A 26,874-nucleotide genomic window follows, 5' to 3' on the forward strand; every position below is an offset into this window, starting at 1 on the left:
CTCTGCCTGACATACACAGCTGTTCAGATATATTATGGTGTAGAATAGCATAAAGGTTCAGATTTCTTCTCAACCATTTATCTTGATGTATTATAGCTACACTAACTTGTGAACAGTACAGCACCAGTGGATGATGAAATGTTGTCCTACAAGTCCTAATTAAGCACTCTTAGAAATAGTATGCATAAAACCCTTTGATCTTTGGGAGATAATGATGTCTTTAATATCACTAAGAGACCTCTGGAGAGGTTCTCTAAAATGAGACCTCCTATCTCAAGTTGAGGGAGTCAACACACTACAACCCACAATCAATTCATCTATCTACTACATCTGTAGTATGAATAAGACAACCACATTATTTTCTAAGCCACCGCCCACTCAGATCTTCATGGATTTTAAAAGCCTCAGCTTTTTAAAATCACAAAGATCCTCATGGTAGGTCTGTAATAGAGTAGTCACAACAGTCAATAAACTATTTTCTTAAACTAATAAAATTGTTTCCATATCAAGAATAATCCTGTATTAATCCAATTAATGCACACTATACATTGATAGTTTATTATACACAAGATCAGCTGTGTGGGTGTGGTGGAGGTGTGGCTGCCCCAGCCAGTGGGTGTGGCTCAGCTAGCTGCACACTGCACAACACAGTTATACTGCAGGACTGGTAGTAATAGCTGGAAGGCATCGTTGATGTATGATGAACTGTTTGATGCCTACAGGTAAACAATAACACACAAACATAAGGATCTCACATTTGATTGGCCAGTTAAGAAAAGCCTGCAGCTATTCTAATGGACATTTAACCCTTAAACCTGCTAGTTTTGGTATCACCCTTCAGAATAAGGGTAAAACCCTAGGTATTATATTGATCACAATAAGAATGACATAAATTGCATAGCCATAGGGTGTATGCTTTGTAAAATACAGAGTTTGTGTATTTAACAAATTTAGATCCAGTTTTCTAGACTAGGCTGTGTAAGTAACTTTTCGGTAAGAAACATACAAATCCTTTTATACAATGATCAATAACTCGATGGTGGCTGCTCCTATCACCTTGCAACTGGTTTCAATCACTTAACCAGTAAATTTTCTATCAGGCCATATACAACTCACATTAGTGAACCCACAATTGAATTAAACATGTGGCAAAAGTGGCTGTTGTTATAACAAGTAAACCACTTTAGTTACAGCATTGATTTAAATTTCTCTAAGTGGGCCAGTGCAGACTGTTGATCAATGTGTAGTTTTAGGCTTAAATTACCCCACTTAACATTACCATGCATGCCCGTGCTGTGTAAACACACATTCTCCAAAGTTCTATGTGGGTTTATGTGTTAATTCATATTTTAGTCACATACAGAGTATACCATGACTGAAGTAGGGATTAAATGTCCACTAGTATAGTCACAGATTTAGATGACCACCCTTGTTTCATTGCTTTTCATTTTATGTTCCACTACTCAAATATAATCTTGTTTTTCCTTACATTTGATTGCTTACACAATTTATGACTGGTGAACCAACACAAACCACATCAAAGGAAAGAATGACACTGGCCAGACATTTTACTAAAATTATCTAAGCAACTAAATGCACACCTTGACTATCAATTACTCAGCAGTGAAGTGGTCATTCTTTTTTGTTTTCAAATACCATATACGTATGAATTTTTGAGGGACATAATTTTTTTTTTGCGGTTGTTTTGCTGTCCACAAAATTTTCATCCTCGAAAAATAATGATTATCAGGGTTAGCTATGGTATATGCTTTTTTATAGGTAGCTTCAGTGAAAAACGAGCGATCCTTGAAAATAAAACTGATGAAATTTATCGATCCGCTCGCTTTATGATTAGTTGGGCGGCACTCGCTGTATAAGGGTCTGGTCACAACCGCATACTAAACTTGTGTACGCTGCCACTATAGTGGCAGCACCAATCAAATCGCAGCATTTGTAATTAAACTGAACATTCAGCATGTAAAAAGTGGAACCATGGATACCATTGCCCGGAGGGTATCGTATCTACGGTAACTATGCATGGTCTTACTTGGAAGAGGACGGAGTATGCCGTTATCAACTGTATACAGAAGCTTGGCTACATGAGATGCGCCTCTGACAGTGCTGTCACACTCGAAGCGAGATTCAAAGCAATAAACCTATAGTGTTACCATGACAAAACCCACGTGATTCAGACGTTAATTAATTCCAGCTGCACAAGTTTAGTATGCGGTTGTGACCAGACCCTTTTACAGTGAGCGCTGCCCAACTAATCAAAAAGCAAGCGGCGTAAAAGGGGTCAGCAGCGCCAGACTAGTAGCTGCTGTGGTTAGCAATAAGGATACATCTCAGGCCGAGCAACATTGAACAGTGGAGAAATCAAGTTCGTATTGTTAACCTCATACTTGGCTGGAGTTAGACAGTTGAAATTTTTTAAGTTGAAATTGCTCTGGCAGCAGTTTGGACTCAGTTAAGCCTCTAGAGCAATTTGGGCTCACTTCAATAAACAATGAAAAATGTCAGAATTGTAATATCTAATACACCCTTGGATGAGTATTTGCCTCTTCGTGGAGAATAAGAATATCTTTGGCTCATTTTTGTATCCCATGAAGCAAACATGAGTTATGTGTATCTGTTTACAATGTGGAAGGCTGGCCATTACAAACATAGGGTAGCCATCACATGTACCACAAATCAACACCTTGCACTGTTAGCAAAGAGAAGTACAGGACACAAAGGAGGACAGAGGTAAGCCCATGATGTGTGCATTGTATGTAGTGTAGTATGCCTGTCAGGTGGAAGTGATGTTTTGCAGTGAAAAATCAAGCCCACAGCCTTAGCTATTATTAAGTTACAGTTGTCTGAAGGTGTCACTCAGTCAGTAGAAAGTCCACTGAATAAGATAATATACATATTGGTTAGGTACAAGTCCAAAAGTTCACCCGAGATGCTCTAGTAGGTTGTTATGGATTTTTGTATAACAACATTACAGGTCTAGTATCTGGTCAATTTTGTGTGTGAGAAAGGTGCAAACCTCTCATAATCCAATAATAATATACAGTACTAAAATAAGTTAAATATGTCACTTCTTAGAAGATTTTGTATGTGAATTGTGAGCATCTCAGTGAAAACCTGAGGCAATGTCAAAAAATTTATTTTAGTTCACTACAGTGTCCAAGGAATGGATTACAAACTTTTAGTCTATTATTGTAACTGGTATAGTCCTTGATATTAGGAAATATTTGCACATTGACTAAACCAAAAATAAACTACAGGCTACTAACATTTGTACCCATAACTTTCCTTTGAATTACTGTTGTGAAACCTTACTGGGTAAACCAATTAGTCATAAAAAGACACCCAGATATGAACTAGGGACCTCTTGATTTGCAGTCAAATGCTCTACCACTAAGCTATACCCCTCAACACTGATAACATCTTGACAGTTGTTCACTATTAGTACGCCAGGAACACTTGATCACTTAACTAATGTCCGCTGGACTTTTTGAGTGTGACTGGAGTATGAAGGATGGTATAGGAATGGACTTGTGTGGAATAGAAAATGGTATAGAATCATGGTTTGTAATGGGTTTGTAAGGAATGATTTAGCCTATTATAAAAGCAGGTACACACCCATGCTGAGTTAAGGTTGTACGAAGGAGAAGATTAGCAACCATCCGAGGAGTGATTGCAGGAAAGACAGAGGCCGCACATGTAAACAAAAAAATCAACACACAGAATAATTGAATATTAGAAAAAAAAAACTTTTTTTTTCTAATATTCAATGATAGATAGTCAAAAATGTAATTTTATGAGTAATGGCCTGAAAATGAAGGTGTGAAATTCTCTAATAGAAACTCAACTATTAAAATCTTAGTCTACTGTGAATAGTTTAGTGGCTGATAGTAAGAGAAGCCAAGAAATCGATTTGTACAGTGACTATACTAAAAATAAACTGCAGGTGCTTACATTACCAGCCATAACTTTCCTTTGTGTTGGCCTACAGATTGAAGTTTGGCTTAAAATATGTACAGTGGAACCTCAGTTATCTGGACCCCACTTACCTGGATTCTCAGTCAACAGAGCTACAGAAATGACTGCTCTATTAGAGTAGTGACTGTTCTATTAGGGTAGTTGAAATACTGATTATTTTAAAATAATTTTCAATGCTACAGTGTATTTTAAGGTTATCTATACAGTTTCAGAGATACAGACTTTTCAGACTTATGGACCACCTCTGGTCCCAAGGGGTTCCGATAACTGAGGTTCCACTGTGACTAGTTTATTCCTGTACTCATTTGTACATACAAGTATGAACGTGTAGAAGAAATGACAATTTGTTTACACATACAACATCATAATAAGCACATGACATACATACCCTTGTGGCTACAAGGACAAAACAAAGATACTCAAATTCTCCATCAGCAGGTAAATAAGATGTTGTATAGGTTTATTTGATTTGAGACTTGCTTCCTTGAGTAATGACTCAATCAAAACTCGCATATTTTTCTTTGTAGCAAGCATGATTTCATCCATCTTTAAATTTTTTAAAAATAACTATGTAAGTTTTTGCTGAAACTGTCACAATTGTTACACTGTGTTGGGTTATGTGTTGGGTTATGTGTTGTCAGCCGGCAGTGTTACCATATATGGTGCCAACTATTACACATCACTAGGACACACAAACAGACAACTTGTTAAGAGATTATAAACTGATTCAGTTTAACACACTACACTACACTACAGCTTCTCCTGATGTGTAACAATAGCCCTCCAGCAGTCACAATACACCTCCCAGTGACATTTCATTGGCTGAACTGTTTGTCAAGGACATGTCCACCTTGTACAGGTGACAGACAACACACACAATACTGATCATTTTTTAAGTGATGATAACAATTATTATTTTATCACAGGACCACACTACACTACATAGACAATTGATGAGGTCATTTATACCATTAAATAATATTCTGTGAAACTGAAAAAGATATTTCAAATGTACTCATTGTGGCATTCACTTGTTAACTAGATTGTGTGGCTGTACAGTGTATTACTAACCTCCAAATATAAACTAGTAACTGAAGAGTCTGAATCATCTTTGTTCTGTGAATAATAAGATGAAGATTATGTGGGAGGGACATGGACATACGCACACACACACACACACACACACACACACACACACACACACACACACACACACACACACACACAGACACACACACACACACACACACAGACACACACACACACACAGACACACAATGCCTAAAGCAAAGCCTACGGCAGCAGTAGAAATCACAGCTATTTCCACCCAGCAAACCAGCACTGGGATGCCTGTGCACCACTCAGACATTTGAGTCCTGTACGGACAAATCCTCCTGGGGCAGAACTAGTAACCTGCAGGAGGACTGTATCACAGAGAGAGGTCATGGAAACCAAAGTTCCTTATAACTGGGTGGGCTGATTCACCAGTTGACACCAGGCCACTGGGTCCCCAATATACAACTGGGTAGACTGGAACAATGTGAGTTAGGTACTGTGCAAGCAATTCCTCTTAAAGGAATATTAGTACACCTACAGAGCTGAGGCTGTACCATAATGGGTGAAGGCGTGGACATTAAATCTCATGCACTACACGAGACTTGGTTGCTTTCCCAGTGAACAATAAGTGTGTGCATGTGCCTGCACTCACACACTACACTTGCATGTACACACTACACTACACCACACACAAATGCACGCACGCATGCACTACACACACACATGTACACTACACTACACATATACACTACACTACACATACATACCAAATTCACAAGTTGTTGGGCGTAGAGTGACGCAAGAGACTCCAGTTCCCCAGACACTAATACAGTAAACCTGTGGAATGTCACAAGATGATGAAACACTAACAACTTGTAGTATATAATATAAAATGTACTAATCCGATATAAGCTGTAGGTGTACACACAATACCATTAATGGATCAAAACAGTTTAACAAATTAGACCAAATAGCAAATATTACTGACAACATTTACACCTTATTAATTATAATTTCTGATGTTCTCAATACTGTTGTGACAACAATACAGTTAGCCGGGTTAGCAGGGATTTATAAATTCTCAACTATTTTGATGTTTTACCAGTATGTATTTATACTAGCTGCATGGTTGACAATTTGTTGAGTATGCAAGTTGTGTTGTATTGTCTTGTTTCTTATTTCTTCAAATACTGTGCAAGTAAAGTCATTCTCTTCAAGCCGGTATTCAAAACCATTACTACACTTGCCAACAGTGACATACTGTATAGTAAAAAACTTTGGCGGTAAAAAAATGTGACAAAACCCCTCTGTTGAAAAAATTGGGAGAAAAGACTTTGGCGATTGAAATAATATTGCCTAAGTTTTTATTGTACAGTAGGTAAGGATAACAACAAGGTGTCAACTCATCAGTTAAGTACCGTAGTAAGTATATAGGTAGCTAGCATTGTTGTTTTAGCAGTACTCTGTAATAGCTACTGATCTAACGTGCTAGCACAGGTGTGCTTTGCTATCTCCTGCGATGTCAAGAGTGACCATATTTACTTTTACAGTGAACTCCAGTAGGAGAGGTGATATCACATATATCAAAGTATATTTGGCCAAATCCATCACGAGACGATGAACTGACGTGTGAACGGGAAGTTGGAAATGCTATCTAAAGGAGTACTTAGGGACACATTCCTAGGAAGATCTCCAAAGTCAGCTCGATCTTTATTGCGTGGTGGTACGAGCTGACCTTCATCTCAAGTTCAATCTCAACTCAACCTAGTCACTCAATGTGCTCATGTGATCATCTAAAATAATTGACGAAAAAACTTTGGCAATTTGAACGCTATTCGCCAAATTCGCCGAAGTAAAGTTGTTTTTTACTATATGGTAATAGTCTAAACTTATTACCTGTTAAAATCTTTTGCCTTAGCAACCAGATTGATGGGCGTGGCCTGTACACAGCAAACAGGAAGTAAACAAGTTGGGGGATGCCCCGTTGCCATGACTCACATCAGGTAGTAGTGTGACTTCTGATATTTTCCGGAACAAGTTGATCGTAATCGAGGTTGTCTCTGCCAAGCTCCTCATTCCTCGTTGATATAACACCTGAACAATGTTCACATGTGTAATGTGTGTATGAGTGTTATAATGATTAGTAGCATGACACAAACACAGACACACACACATAAATACACGCTGTCATAGACTGCAAGACATACGCACAGACAGACACACTTCTATAGTAGGATCACCATCCTCACTAACTACAGCTTGTCTCCTCCATTCCTCAATAGCCTACAACAACACTAGTCACCAACACTTCTTCCACCTCCCTGCTGTTGTCCCTTACCTTAGTAAGCTTGTCCACCTTCACAAATGAAGACAGTCCTGACAACAATTCTGTCATCTCCTTCATCCTATCAGCTTCTTCCTTGTCTACAACACATAGCAACCATAACATGTACACATGATGAAAATGTTAATAGTGGCTTAGTGACAGCTTCTCAGTATGTAGTTGACAACTAAACTGACTTCACTCAGTTGCTAACATTATTAGTAAAGCCTCACTAGTGTCTACTGGTTACTATGGCTACCATACCAATGGACCAGGTGCTCATGTACAATGTCACTTATTATATCAAAGTTTGTGACTGTACATAACATGTGTGTGTTTGAGGTGTATTTGGTGTTGTTTAGGAACATGTAGCAATTTCAGTACTCTTTAAACTTTAATACCAGAGAAATGTTGGACTTTAAAATTTTAAGCACAACACACAAACAGCTTATCCAAAAATACTACAAGTTGATTGTGCTCATTTTCATCTTATTATAGTTTCTTCAGTTCAGCTGGTCTATTTTTAGAACAACACATTTGCCTATACTAGTCACCATCCAACTGGACTATTATACAAACACATCCTTATATGGTGTGGCAGTTTAAGGATGGTATAGACCAGTGACTATTCTACACTAGTGACCATCATGTCACTCTGTATGTAGTGATGAAGTGTTGAAATATTTTAATTGCTCGTTCATAAAGGCTTCACTAAGGCCCAACAATTGGAGCCATAACAATTATCTGACGTGACATGTACGGTAAAGCTTGGAGCTTTCAAAGGATAATAATGATTTCATGTTATTAAGAGACCAATTGATATTTAACATTTCATAACTTCTCTCCAATAGCACAAAGTAAGTGTCTCTCTGATTGTAAATGAACCAATTTGTAGTACTAGGGTGTGTGGATTTGCTTTGTGACTTAACAGAGAGAACAAGAGCTTCTTTAGTTACTGAGAAGAGACCTCGTTACTAAGGACAACAGGGGGAGAATTACCTTCCTCTGGTGATTCATCAAGTTGGAAGGCCGCCGTTAGTCCATCAAATTGTTCTTTGACTGTCTCTTTCTGTTCATCTGTGATAGCGTCTTGTTCACTGGTCACCTAACAACAGTTATACACCAAGGTAACATGTTGTCAAGGAAGTGTACGCCCACCTTATTGGCACACTCTGAGGAGAGTAGTTCTAAGGCTTCCAGGTGTACCACACCTAAACAACATGGTATAAAATATGTCCAACCGCAAGTGAAGCAATTAATAACATGTCCATCCTGGGAATACCCTGATGTAGTCTCTGTGTGTGTGCGTACGTGCGTGTGCGTGTAGTGTGTGTGTGTGTAGTGTGTGTGTGTAGTGTGTGTGTGTAGTGTACTGCATGTGTAGTATGTGTACACACTACACACGTATACACATTTGCGCACACCACACACACACAGCATATGTATGTGTGAGTGTCTGCATGTGTTTATGTAGTATGTGCGGGTACACCTTTGTACATAGTGTGTCACACTCGTTCAACAACACTACAACAGTTCCCAGCTAACAAGCTTGGCATATAGTATATGCAGATCCATCACAGACGTACTACAGTGTATTTATTTGAAAACTAATGGAGAACTATCCTGTTTGTATGAGAAATATTCCCAAGTGGTTAGAAATCAGTTGAAGATGATTACAGTTTCCTGACTGGAATAAGGTGTGTACACACCACACACACAAACACACAACATTAAGGTGGTCCTTGTTACACAGTCTTATAAGAGGGAAGACACCATTTAATCATCTCCAGTTACTCGTGAAGACATCACCATGTAAGAGGCTTCATGGGTTACCCAACACACTACCATATTTGGCAACCATCCCATAAACTATCAGTATATTTCACCAGTTCAGCTAATATTAGCCTCTTATTGTTTTCTGTTGTCATGACTATACAAGTCACTACAAAGCAGTGCTTAAGTCAACACAATACAAATATCAGTGGGCACGTAGTGTGAAAAAATTACATGTAGCATTTAAAACAGATTGGGGGAATCTACAAACAGAAACCTCCACAATACAGGACAGTGATTCTTGTCCCAACAGACCTGACTCCATAAATCCTCATATGGTACAAATTATCAGTTCCAAAGTGTCCATGTCCACTATACCTCAAGATGTTCCTTACCCAAAAACACACCACTTGACACTGCACACACACACAAACACATGCACACACACACAAACACATGCACACACCCACTACACACACAGAACACATGATAAAATGATGTCATACAAAGATAGTGGTTGCTAGTACATTATTTTGTCAAGTGGGTTAACTTTGTGGCGATTATGAGCTCCTGGTGAGACAGTGTAAACTTTGTTACTATATTAGGTAGTATGGACCATATGCTACCATACTGTACACAGATTACATGTTATTAGACCATGGTTACTATGGCTACCAGTTGGTTACCTTGGTACTCATCAAACAACAAAGAGAAGGTGACAACAGCAGGTCGTTCTGCATCATCCTGGTGATAATATGGGATGGATTACAATGTACTCTTATTATTGCCCACCTGGCCATTTTTCCTTGCCTCCACCTCTTCTTTAGCCTCTCTTATCAACTGTGATGGTAAAAATAGTAACAAACTTGTACACTAATTCTGTTTATAGATATATCACTGTGATACAACACCTCGACAACTTATTACACGTTACATGTTAAACTATTGCTTGAAGCCAGACAAGTGTTATGATTTCTCCCCTCATTAACAACTAACAGGTTTGTCAGGTATGAATGAGCTACTTGTAATAATGTATGGTAGTGAATTTGTTAAAGTGTAGGTGTGATAAGTGAAGTGCATGTTTAATCAATTTATGGAAATACTTGGAATCTTCTCATGATGGAACACATTAACTGTACAAGGAAACATTACTCTATTTAGTGTACACCACAATAATGTGCTGGTACTCATCTACATAACAACAGAAGATGTTACAATAAGGACACTGAGGGCTCATCACTGGAATGGAGTATTTTTAATGGTCATTTCTCTCCTGACCATATTTTTATCCTTAATTAAAACATTTCATTGTATAACACTAACACATCTACCCCTAAACCAGATAATATGATAAGTTGAGAAGTTTTATGAAAAACTGATTAAATTTCCTTATTACATTTCCAGCCAGTCAACAACTAAAATTACGTTTTGTTTCACTTTCATATTCTACAGCTGTTGTTTTCACCAAGTTGTGTAGTGCAGGATAATAACATATACCTCAGATAGTGTCTTTGTCTTCCCTCCTAGTAATTCCCTCTTCTTCCTAAAACCTGTGACACACACAAAATGGTATCATTACAGGAAGGGGAGTACTCACCAGGGTCTCCTTCTGATAATATGTCCATCGTCTTCTTTCCAAGTGTTTCTAGTGCCCCCAGGCTACCGGCTACAATGCCTGCACTCTGTAACAATACCATGACTACATGGCTATATCTCCATAGAAACAGTTAGTGTACTATTTTTAAAGGGTCACCGTGTAATAAGAAGGTCACCTGTCTAAACCAGTCAATTTGAAAATCCCCAAAATTAATGTCACTCATGTACAAATTGACCTCCCTAATGTAGCCACCTGTTTACTGAGACCAATAGCCCATAGGTGACCAGGTTTCACTAAACATGTCGGTGGATTTGCTTTATTGCTCAAGTTTATATGGTAACTATATTGCTATGGTGACTATATTATCATTATTGTTATGTATAACAGACAGACAGACAGCTAGTCCAACCACAAGAAAATAAAATGTACAGCAAAGCTTTGACTTCGCAGTATTCACTGTTAAATAAAAATTATTCCTAATGAGAGGGTCATTACCATTTACAAGATAATATAATAATAACTGGTTACCAAGGAAGGTTTCTGTAAAATTCCCTCCTCTTAAAATGATTCAATATTTAACTTATGTCTTCAAGAAATTTGTAAACATTTTGGCGAACACAATAATCAATGCACTTATTAACTTGTAAAGCAGAAGATTTATTAAAATAAAATGTTGCTCCAAGTAACTACTAGTAATACATGAGAGGCAATAATTTGAGCTAGTACAGGATCACACTTACAGTGGACTGGACAGAAGAGGCAATGGATCCCAGACTGTTCCAGAAGCTTCCCTGTTGGTTAGACGATGATGACTGGACAGGCTCCTCATCACGAATCATTTTCTCTGCTCCTTTGGGAGCATCTTCAACAGTGTCTTGTTGAGGGGTAGGGAGGTGATGAGATGTTGAACCTGTAAGAATAGACAATGAATATGTGTACAATGGACACCTCTCTGTAATGGGCACTTTTGGGAACAAGAACTATTGATTTCCATTTTTGCTATAATAACTAAAGAGGTTGTCCTCTTCAGAGGTAACAATTTGATGTTCTGCTACTTCTAAAAACCAAATAACAAGTTAATACTACTGATCCCAAAAACTACGGTGTTATCAATTGTGAGGAGGCATAGGAAAAAGGGACCTATATAGATTTTTCCACTTTTCAGTAAATTTCCATTTATCGGTAGGTATAGTACATTATTTAAATTCTTTATAACTCCATGAGACTCTTGGAAATCAAAATATGAATAGCTGGTAAGTTGTGGAATTCTCTGATTAGCATAACTCAAATTCCATGTCTAACTGCTATAGCCTATACTACCTCACAATTTCTTTTGGTGTTGTGAAATGCTCATAGCATTTTATCGTAATTCCATGTATTTCATAATTCATCAAATTTGTTAATTACCATCTTTCATTGCTAAGGAACTGTAATCAAAGTGTTTCTTTGTGAAATTCTTTCAACAAAGCCTTTGTTCATTTTTATTCACATGGAAGTGACATGTTCACTTTTAACTCAAGTGGAACACACCTGTATGAAGTGTATGTCTCAGAGTAAAGATTACTTGGCTGTAAATTAATACAGGGTCTATAGAGTGCTTACACCGGACAGAAAACTTCTTTGCTGCACAAGTGTAGATGTGGACAGAGAAACAAACACACACTTATTTGGAAATAATTTCAGTAAATTAGGCGTGTGCTCACTGTGGCCGGTTGTGGGTACACACCTGGTTTAAGAAGTCAGACAAGTTGAGACTAAAATTTTCTGTTGTGTCCTAAATCTGTAGAGTTTGTTTATCACTGTAACACTAGCCATTGGAGAATTTATTTTTGTCTTTTGCAAAGAGGTGGCCTTAGTTAAGAGGTATATAAACTACTAGCACTGTTGATATTTGGGACCTAGACAGGTGTCCTTTATAAAGCGGTTGTCCAAAATTCAGAGGTATCTTTTAAGAGATAACACGAGGCAAATCCTTCAAATAAAGTGATTACTGAATGTTGAGTGGAAGGCTCTACATTATTGTTACAATACGTCACATTTTAACAATTTAAACATCTAGCTAATGTCAACAAGTGTGTGAGTATAATACTTGTATCTCCAAATAACTTTTTATTTTCAAAATACGTATCAAGCTATAACTATTACATCAGATACTGACGTACTATACCATCTCATTCTAACAGCCATATATGGTGACTGCCATAATATTGTGATATACACATCCTGGCCTGACATACTACAGGTATGGTATACTATGAGTATGTGTTAAAATATTTTAAAATGACATCAAATGACATTGAGATGTACAGGAAAGCCCACAAACTCTTTGAACACACAAAACCACAATAACTACATGCAGGCTGTAAGTGTGTGTTTGTGCGTGCTGTGTGGGTAATCAAAAGGTTCCTGGTTAGATGCCCGGTTATGCCAATTTGGTGTTATTTCCTTGAGCAAGACTCACATTGCTCCAGTCTACCCAGCTGTACAATAGGGACCTGGTGTCAAGTGGGGCACCCAGATACATCAACAGGTACCTAGTGTTTACTGGGGAAGCAAATTCCCAACTGTCCTCGTCTCATTCAGCAGTGTTGGGGTCTTTGTGGAACCTCGGGTTCTGCAACCTCTCTGCGTGAGACCTGGACAGTCCTCCTGCGGGTTACTAGTCCTGCCCCAGGAGGATTTCCCTACACAAGACTCAAGTACCAGAATGGTGCATGGACATCCCAGTGCTCAGCAATAGCGGTGTTTCGCACGGCTGCTGTAAGCTTTGCTTTGTGTGTGTTGTTTCCTTGAGCAAGAAACTTTACTCTCATTGTTCCAGTCTACCCAGCTGTTAATGGGGACCTGGTGGTCTGGTGTCAACTGCCCACCCAGTTGTAACATCAGTGGGTACCTGGTGTAAACTTGGGAAGAAAATGCCAACTGTCTATGTCTCACATGGTGGGTGAAGGTCCAGGTGGAACTTCAGGTGCCCACACCTTCACCTGACATGCTCCTGTGGGTTACTAGTCCTACCCCAGGAGGATTTGCCTGTGCTGACTCACAGTACCCGATCATGAGTAGTGCAGAGGTGTCCCAATGCTTGGTAGGTGTGACCGGGCTAGCACAGCAGCTGATTGCTTTGATTTGTGCGTGTGCGTATGCGTGCATGTGTGTGTATGTGTGTGTGTGTGTACACACACACACACACACACACACACACACACACACACACACACACACACACACACACACACACACAGCACACTACAAACACACACACGCACGCACAAAGAAAGCAAAGCCTATAGCAGCTGTACAAAACACAGCTATTGCCGCCCAGCGAACCAGCACTAGGATGCCTGTGCACCTGAGTCTTCAGGAAAATCCTCCTGGGGAAGAATTAGTAACCCGCAGGGGGACTGTCCAGGTATCACGGATAGATGTAGTGGAACCCGAAGTTTCACAACAACCCCAACACCACTGAGCAAGACAAGGACAGTTGGGCATTTGCTTCCCCAGTTTACACCAGGTACGCACTGATATAACAGCTGGGTGGGCTGCTTCCCCCACCAGGCCACCAGGTCCTCAATACACAGCTGGGTAGACTGGAGCAACACACAGACTACCATACCATTATCAGTCTCTCTATTCACAGCCTTTCCTTCTTTCCCATCATCTAAAGACTCAGGACTAGGGATCCCCAGTGACTCCTCCACTGTAGATATCACTGAACTGATACCCTTGCCTAAAGCAATGAAGTACACGATACTAACACATTCAAGCACATGTACGTAAGCCTGGCCTGTTTACACACAGAATTTTCATTACTACAATTACAGTATGAGGTTTACATGTGGTCTTGATGTAGAAACAAATCTATGAAAATTGACAGGAAGAAGCCTTAGTACAAATCACCAGTTCACTGACCAGTGAAATAAACTGATGAGAATTAGTCACAGATTCATACACCCAAATCTTCCTTGCCTCATATTATGGACTCATTTTAATGAAGTGTATGAAATGGAACATTTTATAAAGGACAATAAAAGAACCTTAGTAACAAGGAGAGATATTATTGGTCTTCCTAAATCTAAATTCACTTCTGAAAAAAGGCAACTGGTCTACACTAGAACCTGTTAATGTGGAAACTTGAGGACACCTAAATAATCCAGACACGTCCCAAATTATCCCTTAGTGCATAAACTGACCTGGAAATCAGGACACCTTGATAATCAGGATACCTTGATAATCAGGACACCTTGATAATCAGGATAGCTTGATAATCAGGATACCTTGATAATCAGGACACCTTGATAATCAGGATACCTTGATAATCAGGACACCTTGATAATCAGGACACCTTGATAATCAGGACACTACAATGTGTATTGGTTGGTCCCAAGGTGTTCAGTGTGTAAGGCCACACCCAAAGCTCACCTGCCGACTCAGTGATGTTTGTGACAGATGACCAGACACTTCCCCATGAGCCCCACCCCCATGAGCCTCCTGCACCAGCTGATGCTTGCTACAAAACAACATGATCATAATTCATACAAAGTTATAGTCAACATATAGTAATGATTATTAAACCAAATAGGACAGACAGTCGAGGGTGATTACACCAAAACACACATCACGTACTGTACTGGTTCTTGCTCATTTCTTGCAAGAACAGTGTAAGGACTTTGTACTTGTCTTGCAAGATATTTTTTTTCCTGGGATGGTAAGGAGCTGGCCAAAAACTTCACTGAATATACACAAAAAGTATTTACCAGGATACTGACTAGTATTTACCAGGATACTGATTATGAACTTTCTGTAAGCAAACAAAAGTCAAAGTTCAAAAAGTATACACCAAAAACTAATGCTACAACAAAATATGCCATATCAGAATTTGAACATGTGACCTAACCACAACTAAAACACATAAGGAGGTACTCCACCAGCTCCACTATTTATTCTGCAGATTACAAATGGAATACAACTGAAATTTCTCTACACCATGACCTTCAATGTGTTGTAGTGGAAAAAGCATATAGAAGCTAGCTCACGTGAGGTAATGTAGCTACATGACAAACGTTTCATGACTTGTGTCAATATATGGAATTTATAATACAACTGACATGTAGAACACTATACTATAACAGCGTGTTTACACTAGGCATTTAGTTCGACCTATCTCGAACTGAAGCAATTTCAAAGGTAGTGTAAACGCGTACCGTACCGAACCGAACTGCACCGAACCGCTCTATAAAAGACCTACTAGGGATGTGGGTCTGAATCGATCTAGTTCGCTCCACTTGCTAGTATAAACGAAAACCGAATGCTCGTATCGCTCTAGATGGTTTCATAATTATTCACGTGAGTTGGTTCAAAACCGCGGGTTTGCGCGCGAAGGAATGGCCTATACAAACTGGACAGACGCTGAAGTTTTTCGATTAATTCAAGTTTGGAGTGAGGAAGGGATACAAGAGCAGTTGGAGGGCGCTAAGAGAAACAAACACGTATATGAGCAACTGGCGGAAGACTTGGCTATATATGGAATAGAAAAAACAGGGGAACAGTGTCGCACAAAAGTAAAAAAGCTTCGTCAAGAGTACAAGAAACTTGCTGATAAGCACAAGGACACTGGCCAAGGAAGAACCAAGTGGAAATTCTTTGACAAATTAAACGAATTTCTTGCCACAAGACCTGCTACACGTCCACCAGTAGTTCTTGATACCCTTGATAGTACCACGCTCAATAATACAGACACAGAATCACCAGCAGTAGTATCAGATGAAGAACATGAACTGACAGGTGGTCATGATGATGGTAATGAAGAGGACCAGAGTAACACAAGTAATGAGGCAAATAATGGAACAACCATAGATGCTACACAATCTTCAGCGGAAAATGTACCATCAACTGATGTACAATCTACAGAGAAGAGTACCACTAGTAAGTGCTCATCAGGTAGAAAACGAAAGAGAAACAAAGGGGAAGTAATGGAAGACATGATGACAAAGGTAATGAAATCAGTAACTGACAGCATGCAGAACAGTGATCGGATGTTCCTGGAGTTAGAGGAAAGAAGAATGAAATTTGAAGCTGAGCAGAGGAGGCAAGAGAGAAAATTTCAGCTGAGGATGGTACAGATGTTCAATGCATCACAGAGAGACCATAGTAGTGGTTATAGCTGTAGTTATTCCCCTTATTCCTCACCTCCCCCAAGTGAGTTTTATTATGGTTCAGACAACAGTTAAACTTTGATTCAAACTTTTGTTAAACAGTGATACTACACGTGTATGTTGTACATGTTGCCATGATTATACAGTACACTCCTGTACTAGTATTTTGTTTACAATATTTCTTTAAAGTGTTAATAAATCATTTGCTATGAATCATACACGTATACATCAATTGTATAATGGTTGCTTGTATAGTTTAGTACATCATCAATTGAAGTACGTCACCAACAAATCTCGGACTCTATTTCCAGTGTTGGATCTTGTACTTACTGGAGCATCTGTGCTATCAGGCTGATCAAAGTCGTCGCTTTGTTGTAACCACTCATCATTAAAGGAATCATTGTGGATCTCACAGATATTATGCAATGTGCAACAAGCTAAAATTACATTAGGAACATTGCTGATATCCATGTCTATCTGCTTGGACAACCTCCTCCATCTTGCTTTAAGCCTCCCAAAGGCTATCTCAACAATAACCCGTCCACGTGACAACCTATAATTGTATGTCTTGTGATCAGTTGGCATTGATATAGAAAATGGAAATGGCTTTAACAACCAGGGCAGTAGTGGGTAAGCTGAATCACCAATTAAAAATATAGGAATGTTGCCTCCTCTGACCGGCAAGGTATCACCTTGCAGTAGCTCACCATTATTGGCCTTTCTATACAGCGAAGAATTTGTGAACACTCGTGCATCATGCACGCTTCCTGGCCATCCAACATACACATCTCTGAAGATACCATTGTGATCTACAACTGCCTGTGTAACAATAGAGTACCACCCCTTACGATTGTAGTAATCAGTGTGGTTCATGAAAGGTGGGGTGATTGGAATATGGGTTCCATCAACTGAACCAGCACATTGTGGCACACCCCACTTCTCCTTAAAGCCTGTTATCACCTCTTTCAAACCTTCTCCAGTAGGAAAACGGATGTACAGTGGTACCAACTTCTGCACAATAGCCTTGCACGTTTCTTTGACAATGATACATACTGTGCATCTTGCTATTCCAAAAAGATGGGCTACTGTGCGGTACTCTGATGGTGTGGCCAAAATCCAAAGTGTGATAGCTACACGCCTTTCTACTGACACAGGCCTCCTCGTTACAGTGGTTTCCTTTTCTATCAACGGCCTTAATTGTTCACAAAGGTAGTTGAATGTTGCACGGCTTACTCTAAAGTTTTCCAACCAATCTCGTGATCCAAAGCTTTGCAGCACCACATCTTCCCACTAATTAGAAGAGCGAGGATGCATCCAAATTGTCCTGTCTTGACGGTTGCACAACTCCATGACTGCTGTTGACAACAATATCCCAACCAGAGTCACCAATACCTTTCTTCTAGACTTGGCATAAGCTTTCCTTCGCCTTGATGATGTCCTTATGCTACCATTACTTCTGTTAACGAACGGTGTAAGAGCCGACAGCGCTAAAGACATCGAGGAAGACATTTCTGCATAAAACAGCAGAACCCACAATCGGTTTGTACTCAAAACTGTATGAGAATTGATTGTGGGTTCTATTGTTTTCATTACGAGGCGAACCAGTTTATTTCGTGTAAACAAAGCTCTGAAAGCAAGTCAAATCGATCTGAATCGATAATTTACGAATCGAGTCACTGGTGTAAACACGCTGTAAGTAAACAATACAGCTGCAAGCATTGCAAATGCTCTAAGCCGTCAAAATAGTAACAACTTTTTAAAAACATTCCCCTGGCAACAATTATGCAAGTCAGGTAATGATTAATTTGATGTTACCCCTTATAACCCAAACGATCACATGATCACTATAATGATGACAACACACATCACCATGGCGATGACATAACTAGTTTAGTATTAAAAGTAATTGTTGTTGACATAATACACTACACACACCCTACAAAAAGCTACCTTGTATCATCCCTAACTAGTCCACACTATAGAGCTGTCTTCCTATTGAACACACTACATCATATTGTAGTGATCATATTCCTTATATAGTATGGTACACTTCATCTGGCCACGTATGATAAGAAGCGGAAGCCTGAATGTGTATGACTGCGTAATTCTGTGTGTAAGTGATTTCAATGTAAGAGTGATATTGTGTGAAATGTTATGGGGAACAAACTTAAAGGACACAACTGGTCTAATCTGACACTTCTCTAATCCAGAACAACTCCACAATCTGACTTCATTTACTGTACCAATAGTAAGAGTTAACAATTGAAACCTGTCTTAGGGGAGGTACCTGCATAGAAAGGCCATCTCTCTAATAGCACCAACTTTAATTAATTCCCCAGATGAAAAGTTTACACCTGTCTAATTAGAAGCCACCTGGCCAAGACACAAGCGAAACTTACGTAGCCACATTCAAGAATGGCCTAGCAAGAAATGCCTACAGTTGTCTAAACTAATGAAGGCACACTTGGAAACAATGCTAAGAGCTCAGTTGCCTTTAGGTGCGTGTAATTACGAAAGAGAAACAGAGTGTCATATCATCACATTACGATACACCCTTCTACAAGGATATATGGGAGGAGAATATATGGGAGTAGGACACTCTCCTCTTCATATCCCTTGATAACACCTTAACACACCCTCAACACTTGATTACCCATGGACACACTAAATGATTCAGTAATGATAATTAAACCAGTCAGGTACAGGAGGGCGTACAGCCATGACCAGCAGCAGAAAAGTTGGTCACACTACTACACTGTACAAGTTATGAACTAATAATAGCAAGTATGTCATGTCAGACATAGCTATATACCATGTTTGGGTGTGCATGACTTTAACATATATTTTGACATTTGAGAGCCTGTACAAGGTGTCCAAAAATATGCCTAATAAATTGTAACTTCAACATGAGCTCTCATCTCCTTTAACACCGTAACTTAGACAAGCCACTTGCTATCAATGTGAAGTCCATGAAGAAGGTAAATAGTTGTTCCCATTGAAAAATAACACTTCATCAACCATGATATAACTACTCTGTCGATATGGTGATATCAATGGAACTTGTGATAGTATGTACTGGATCCTCAAAAACATTTAATAACTCATGGATGATGCAATTACACACAATCTTGCTTATTTTTAGTAGTATTGCTTGACCCGCTAAAAATCTTATCGTTCAAATGCCTGGTACAATATTTACAGCCAATCAAAATCTCTAGCATACGTTTCCTATGGGGAAGCCATAAAACACTATCCATTACAGTCCTTCCTGAATATGTAATGGAGCTAAACCACTTTTACTGTCACCACTAATCATCTGGTTGGCTGAAATGTTCATACTTTTCATTTTAGTTGTTTTCCAGGATCCAGCTCAACTTGTACATACTATAGTGTGGATCACTCGGATGAATATGAGGATACTTGTATAATTCCAGACACAAGGAGGACACCTTGATAATTTAGTTGGCCTCAAAGTGTCAATATTATACTGAAATTGTAAACCACATCATACTATTATTATTTGCTTTCTACACTCTCCAGGTCTCCAAACACCAGGTGTACCATAATTTGTACATTGTCTGTTTGTTTGTTTTGTAAATGTTGTTTGTACATTATTATGGATTTTGTGTCCTTGGGACATACATTGCTGTGGTTTTGTATTTGCCCTTAGTAAGAGTAATTCAGGAGGGATTTGTAATGATTTGGTAGCTGTACAAAGCAGGAGTTGAGAAGTTACTGTCTTCATCAGCTGTAGTGAATATTAGTTCAGAAACATCAATACTGTATATTGTGGCAATTGTGTGTTCGTACAACAGCAGTTACTGCATATATATATATATAGCATATGGCCAGAAAAAATAAAGGGATGATATTGGGAAAATGGTTCAACTTGGAGTTCTTAAGCACCTCAAGGTACCTTCGGTGCTTATAATCTCCTAGTTCAATACACAAAGCAGTAAACATTCATTAATATTTAGATATAAACTCCCTAACTACCATACCTTAGGAGTTTGTTGACTGTCCTCTCCACTGGTAGTGGGGGTAGTTGTTGCAGTGTCCACTGAACTATCAACAGGTTGTGTAGTCCGTTGTGTAATGTGTGTTATTGACTCTGTTGTTGTCTCCGTAGTTGTGCTGGACTCTGTAGTACTTGACTCGGCTGTTGCTTCACTGGAAGAAATTATTTGTGATTGTGGGTTTATGTTACCATTATCTTGTGCAGTTGTGTCTGTAGTGGTTGTATCAGACTCTATTACTTCACTAGCTCCTTGTGATTTGGTACATATATCATGATCGTCTTGAGAATCATGTTGGTCAGCTGTCTCTGGTGGTATTTCAATGTCATATTGATCATCCCCATCTTGTTGGCCTGATGACTTGTCCTCTGGTGGTGTATCATCTTGTGATGGTGACGTCAGTGTGACGTCATCACCAGTACAGCTACTAGTATTATTGTTGATGGCTAGTTGCTCTTGTCCTTGTTCGCTCTCTGCACTAGCGAAGTCTCCATCACTTTCATTACCTTTGTTCCCGTCCATACCTCACGGCGATCTGGCCTACTCACTCCTCAAACAACGAACAGGTTTACCAAAACAAATTGTCTATACTCTTATAATGACAACACCTGATAAATATATCTCCCTTCTCACACGGTGTCTTCACCCCGGACTGTTTTAGCGCGTTCAAACAATTACAATTGTATTCCAACCAATGCGCACCATTATTTAAAACGTAGAATGGCAGAGGTAAACAACGTGTATTAAGTGTAGTGGACTAAGCGAGTGTATAAAATGATCTTTATTAGGTTCCTGCAGGCCACAGTGATGACTTCAGGAGAAAATGGGACAAAGAATTTTTTGAAAAGCTAGCAAGGGAGAGGTTGAAAAGAGAAAAGGAAGAAAAAGGTACAATTAATAATTACAATGCTAATGTTATACAAGCTGATGTAACAGATGTAGTGAAGAAAGGGAGCAAGCGTGAGAAACTGAAAGCCAGGGAATATAAGGTGGGCATTAATTAGGAATGTTGGTCTATCTACTATATAAAACTGAAATGCTGTTTGTCTGTCCGTGATCCAGCTAACTCCTGAACAGTAGCACTGATTGACCCCGAATTTGCTGCATATTGATCGCCATCAAGCTGGCACCAGGGAGTTTATTAATAGGAATTTCTAGCATGTCCTGTTCGTTTTACAGCGCCGAAAAATTCGTAAATAGATTTTTCGAGCACAGCTACTTCCCACTACATGGAATGGTAATTGCTGCCCTATGCCATTGATCTACGTTATAATACACACCCTTTGGTGGTAGTTACATGGCGAATTCTACCGCTACAGTGTCACTATGGAATAAAAGTCTTGAACATTTTCTGACACATGCCACGCCCACATTTTGTAGTTTAGTAACTTTAAACTCTAAAAGCCTACTCTTTACCCCAAGTTGTTTATCCAATGGTGGAATTCATGCCTACAGCTAATCAACTAACCTTACAATACAGCAAGAGTGCAAACAGACAGGAAAGTTGAAGTATAATATAACGTGAATTTACGGAAACACGCTTACCTTGAATTCCGTTGCTATGTAAATAGTAATGATGTCAGGCGCGTGTGACACATTGAACTATTCTAAACAATGCGCTATGAAGGAAAGCGAGTTTCTGTGCTTCTAGAATGGTTAATAGGTGGATCACAGCAAAGTATAAGAAGCATCTCTGCCTGGAGTGACATCTGTTTCACAAAATCCATGCCTAACAACACAAACTGGCGACTGAAAAGGCCTCGAACTCTGGAGTAGAGTACGAACAGCACAGGCCTGAACTGAATGGGATTGGAATATAGCTTTGAGTGAGCCAAAGTCAAACAGAAGCTAACGGGAGTAGTTGATATGAGTGAGCCGAGAGACTGGAGTTATGGCATACGTAATCAACTTCCAAGTGAGTAGGCCATGATGGAATTTATAGTTCGCACTTGACCGCCAAAGCAGATGGATAACAGTATAGTTAACTATGGGAATTTGCAGGCCCACCTTTAGTCTAGCTTAAATGCCCTAAATCACATGATCAGCTGGCAGCTTCACTGTGTATTCAACTGACCAATCATATGGACGTCCATATATCACATACACTTGCTGTTTGTTTTTGTTGTTTTTTTACAGAAATGTGTGTGTGTCAATGTCAGAAGGATTATACAATACTTGAATGCCTGCTGCATCAATAATATTAGTGTTACAGTTGGTGAGCTAAATGGATCACAGACATGCACACTAGAATTCTACAGCAGTACATGTGTGGTTAAGTACAAACAATACAACGTTAGAAGGGCAGGCACAATATTATATCAATCATTCAGCTCAACCTGCACGAAGGGCAGGTACCGCAGCTAGTTTAAAATAAAATAAAACTAACTGTAGTATCAAATAAAAGTTGAAGAGAAATGGTAACAACAGATCTTGTTTACCAGTTTTCTGTTATTCAATGAAGTATTCGTGTAATTTTGTAGGAAATAGTAAGGACCCTAGCTTGTTTAAGAACGTGTTATACCTCAATACTTACCAGTACCACAACTCTAGCGTTATACCCTTAACACTGTCGTGTTTTCATGTGATTGAGCTATATGGCAACAAAAGTAGATGATTACTGACATATCCGTCTTGTTTTATACAATGCATGTTAATATGTGTGTACACTATTTGATACACTTGGTGACTATTATTAACTGTTGATAGCTGTCAACTTATTTAGCATGAGTAAGCTGTTGTGGAGAGACATTTCAACTTTTGAATCTGGGAGGTGTGCATCAAGAGCATTCTGAAATGTTTGCTTGAAAAATGCACAAGCTGAACAGTAGTACGTACTGTTACCAAGCCATTTTTATTTGCAGTTACTCAAAAATGAAGATAACATACAGATAATTTTTTACAGCGAAGGTGTTTTGGGGGGGGATAAATCAACAGGTATACTAAAGTAACATTAAATTAACTAGGGCATTTAAATTTTGCCTATTAAAAGTTGATGATCAACAAAGTTTTGAACATGCTTAAATCACAATTTGCTAATATTTGCAGTTTACAGATTTACACTTCTGTGTATGTTTTCTTATCACTTCCCTACTGTGTAGTGAGTTGACTAAACTGGCACCATTTGGCACATAATGATGGAATTATCAGTTACCTCACTATAGCTTGTTGTACTATTAATAGATTGATTTAGATTCACAAGTTGGCAAGTCAGTTGTCGTGGCAAAGAATGCACCTCTGGACCAAAGTGGAGGGTATGTGTATTATGTACATTGTTACTTGATTATTAGCTAAACAGACATGTATTATGTTGAGGTTTCTGAGAGAAGGGTTCTGGCGGTTCTGGAACACATACTGAATTTTTGAGGGATGATAATTTTGCAGTTGCTTGGCTCTCTGCAATGTTTTCGTCCTCTATATAATAGGTAACCTGAATGAAAAATGAGTGATCGTCGAAAATCAAACCACAAAAATCCTGAAATTCACTCATCCACAAAAATCGTGTACCTCAGAAATTTGTACGGATACGGTATGACATGGATCTACCGTTAGAATTCACTAACACCTCACTAAGCAACCAAGACCACCTCATTATATATCATGTAAGTCCCAAACATGACTAAGGTGTACTTCATGACCTCATTAATACATTAATAAGACCAAGAGGGGAGGGAGAGTGTCAAACTGTGCTATAGCTGTGAAAAATGAGCCTGTAAAGTAACCCACATACAATCACTTCCTCTGGAAAGCTGACTCCACCGCTGTTAATTTCCCAGATTCACAGTACTAGTTCAAGGTGGGTGGTCCACATTGGCTGAAACTTTATGTAGATGTGTCACTTTCACCAGCAAAACTAGGATGGCAACCTTGATGAAATCTCAAATAAAGATGCCATGTGCATGGTTGATGTTCATAACAACCCAGAGTACAGCACATCTGGGAACTGGGTTCTTCCAAGATAGTGTCAATGTTCCTGGTGATGTTTGCTTTCCAGGTTAGCTGCCTGAGTCTTTCTCTTTGTACCGAGTTCCCAGTCTGTGCGATGTGCCATAATTTTCACTCAGTAGGTTCAGTTCATGTGTACGTGCATGCACAAAGCACACCACAGCATTTATAATTAGTCACCAAACAACACAAGTCACCAAGTCGATGCTGTTAGACTTTACAGACTCAGTTTTCACAACATATACCACAGTTTGATACTCTGATCATGTCAAAAAGGTCTGAGACATTGTTAAGATGTAGTATATCCTGACCTCATAGAGAGGTCACCTCGTTATTGATGCCATGTTCTAGGTCACCCGAAGTCTCATTGTACCTGGCAACAATACAGAAGTGTTGGAGCACATGTTTTACTTCCTTTAGGATGACTCCATCACACTACTTCCACTAACATGTAATTTAATACTAGGGAAATTAACTTAGTACCATCATGGGCTATATAATAGACTACAATTACTAGAGGGGTTGTCATTGGATGGTTTCAGGGTTTGCTTTGATGTTCCAGTTAGTGTGTGTGCTACAAGTGTCACATCTTAGACTACTTCAATGTGATCATGTTACTGTGAAGTGTTGTTGCTTAGGGACCATGACCATTTTATTATTTTCTGACAGACTATCAGTTACTGTAACTCTGTGTGTGTGTGTGTGCATGTGGTGTGAAGTGTAGCAAGTGTGTATGCATTTAATGTTTTAAATTTTCAGTATGATGAAACCAGACACCTTAAGATTATTTTTATTTGAAATTAAACAAATATGCATACACTAGCTAATACAAATGGGACCATGGACAGGTGCTTAATTATCAAGGTGTCTGTTATTAGTGAGGTGTCCCGATTTCAGGTGTGACCACATGTGGTATGCTTATCCTGGTTGCTAATGACAACAGATAATTGTATTGTTAGGTACTACTGCAATGTGTGCGAGTGTGTAGTGAAAGATTCCATCAACTTCCTTGACCACATCAATGGAAAGAAACGTATGTCAGTCATTTCATTGTACCCTTCAATATTCTGTACACTACATACAGATCAGCGTAATATTGGCATGTCAATGCGTGTGGAACAGAGCACATTAGAGCAAGTGAAACGACGATTTGAAATTGTCAAAAAGAAAAAAGATGAAGAAAAAAAGAAATATGGTAATTCATTAACAGTAACCATTAGCAACCACATAGTACAGAAAACAGTTCAGTATTATGTATATTCAGTGATTGTGAGAATTTGTATAATTTGATGACTTCCTGTGAAAAGTATCTTGTTATTTATTGCCTAGGGCAAACCCTAACATTCTATTTATAGAATTGTCTATTTTGGTAATACTTTCCATTATCCTCCAGCAATGAATCATGTTGTGTAATTTTCCGTGTTTTTATTATTAGATTTTGAGGAAAGGATGAAGGAGTTACGAGAAGAGGTGAGGATCATGTGATGCTGTTGATATCACCATCGTGTGAATGTGTTTATAACCACAATTGTTCACTATCAATTCCAACCAATGAGATTACCCCTACATACGCCTTTATTCCCCCTTACAATATTACATAGTTTAAATTTTAAAGTGAACAATGTTAGAAACCTGCCAAGAGCTAGTGAAACCATTTGACTGTTATTTAGGAGGAGAAGGTAAAAGAATATCGGAAAGAGAAACGGAAAGAACGCAAGAGAAAACCTCGAGATGATGATGATCTTGACGAAGGAATGGACCCAGAAATGGCTGCAATGATGGGCTTCAGTGGATTTGGTGGCTCCAAAAAGTCACACTAACAAATTCAACACACACTACACCACACAAATTCAACAGCTACAAATATGAACCTACGTATATTTAATTTTTACCCTAGGGCTGGGGAAGTTCAATGATTACAAGTTTAACCTTATAACTGCATGGTACATGTGAAGAGTAAGAGACTGGTGTTGTGTTTGTATCAGGCATCTGGCAAGAAAATAGTTTCAGACATGTCTTAAAGCC

The 26,874-nt window shown here is 38.9% G+C and overlaps 2 protein-coding genes, 1 long non-coding RNA gene and 1 other non-coding gene across 4 annotated transcripts; 2 read left to right on the forward strand and 2 right to left on the reverse strand.

Annotated features, from left to right (window-relative positions):
* Positions 1-505: 505 nt before the first annotated feature.
* LOC136238778 (protein FAM114A2-like) lies at positions 506-21,624 on the reverse strand. Its single transcript, XM_066029372.1, has 17 exons — positions 20,893-21,624; positions 15,159-15,246; positions 14,353-14,466; positions 11,480-11,649; positions 10,740-10,824; positions 10,640-10,692; positions 9,935-9,982; positions 9,829-9,886; positions 8,528-8,580; positions 8,369-8,474; positions 7,385-7,470; positions 7,270-7,329; positions 7,045-7,140; positions 6,943-6,986; positions 5,814-5,883; positions 5,062-5,106; positions 506-716 (listed from the first exon to the last, which is right to left on the reverse strand). Exons 1-17 carry the CDS (start codon positions 21,427-21,429, stop codon positions 624-626), a joined length of 1,806 nt encoding a protein of 601 aa, XP_065885444.1. The 5' UTR covers positions 21,430-21,624; the 3' UTR covers positions 506-623.
* On the reverse strand, positions 3,349-3,420 carry Trnac-gca (transfer RNA cysteine (anticodon GCA)). Its single transcript has one exon. It is a non-coding gene; the product is annotated as a tRNA-Cys (tRNA).
* On the forward strand, positions 7,821-10,724 carry LOC136238785 (uncharacterized). The gene is made up of 3 exons (XR_010693197.1): positions 7,821-8,226; positions 8,271-10,149; positions 10,203-10,724. It is a non-coding gene; the product is annotated as an uncharacterized lncRNA (long non-coding RNA).
* LOC136238784 (zinc finger matrin-type protein 2-like) lies at positions 21,482-26,734 on the forward strand. The gene is made up of 8 exons (XM_066029381.1): positions 21,482-21,636; positions 21,696-21,795; positions 21,844-21,896; positions 24,088-24,158; positions 25,809-25,882; positions 25,934-26,044; positions 26,285-26,319; positions 26,520-26,734. Exons 1-8 carry the CDS (start codon positions 21,628-21,630, stop codon positions 26,667-26,669), a joined length of 603 nt encoding a protein of 200 aa, XP_065885453.1. The 5' UTR covers positions 21,482-21,627; the 3' UTR covers positions 26,670-26,734.
* Positions 26,735-26,874: the final 140 nt, after the last annotated feature.

The sequence above is a fragment of the Dysidea avara genome, chromosome 11, assembly GCF_963678975.1.
Source record: "Dysidea avara chromosome 11, odDysAvar1.4, whole genome shotgun sequence".
NCBI lineage: Eukaryota > Metazoa > Porifera > Demospongiae > Dictyoceratida > Dysideidae > Dysidea > Dysidea avara.

Excerpts from the sequence above, each read along its gene's own strand:
- LOC136238778 (XM_066029372.1), bottom strand. The coding sequence starts at position 21,429 with ATGGACGGGAACAAAGGTAATGAAAGTGATGGAGACTTCGCTAGTGCA. Across the intron at positions 10,825-11,479 it reads CCTCTTCTGTCCAGTCCACT|AGTGCAGGCATTGTAGCCGG; the intron begins GTAAGTGTGATC and ends GTATTGTTACAG. Across the intron at positions 717-5,061 it reads TTACTAGTTTATATTTGGAG|GCATCAAACAGTTCATCATA; the intron begins GTTAGTAATACA and ends GTTTACCTGTAG.
- LOC136238784 (XM_066029381.1), top strand. Across the intron at positions 25,883-25,933 it reads CCACATCAATGGAAAGAAAC|ATCAGCGTAATATTGGCATG; the intron begins GTATGTCAGTCA and ends CACTACATACAG. Across the intron at positions 26,045-26,284 it reads TGAAGAAAAAAAGAAATATG|ATTTTGAGGAAAGGATGAAG; the intron begins GTAATTCATTAA and ends TTTTATTATTAG.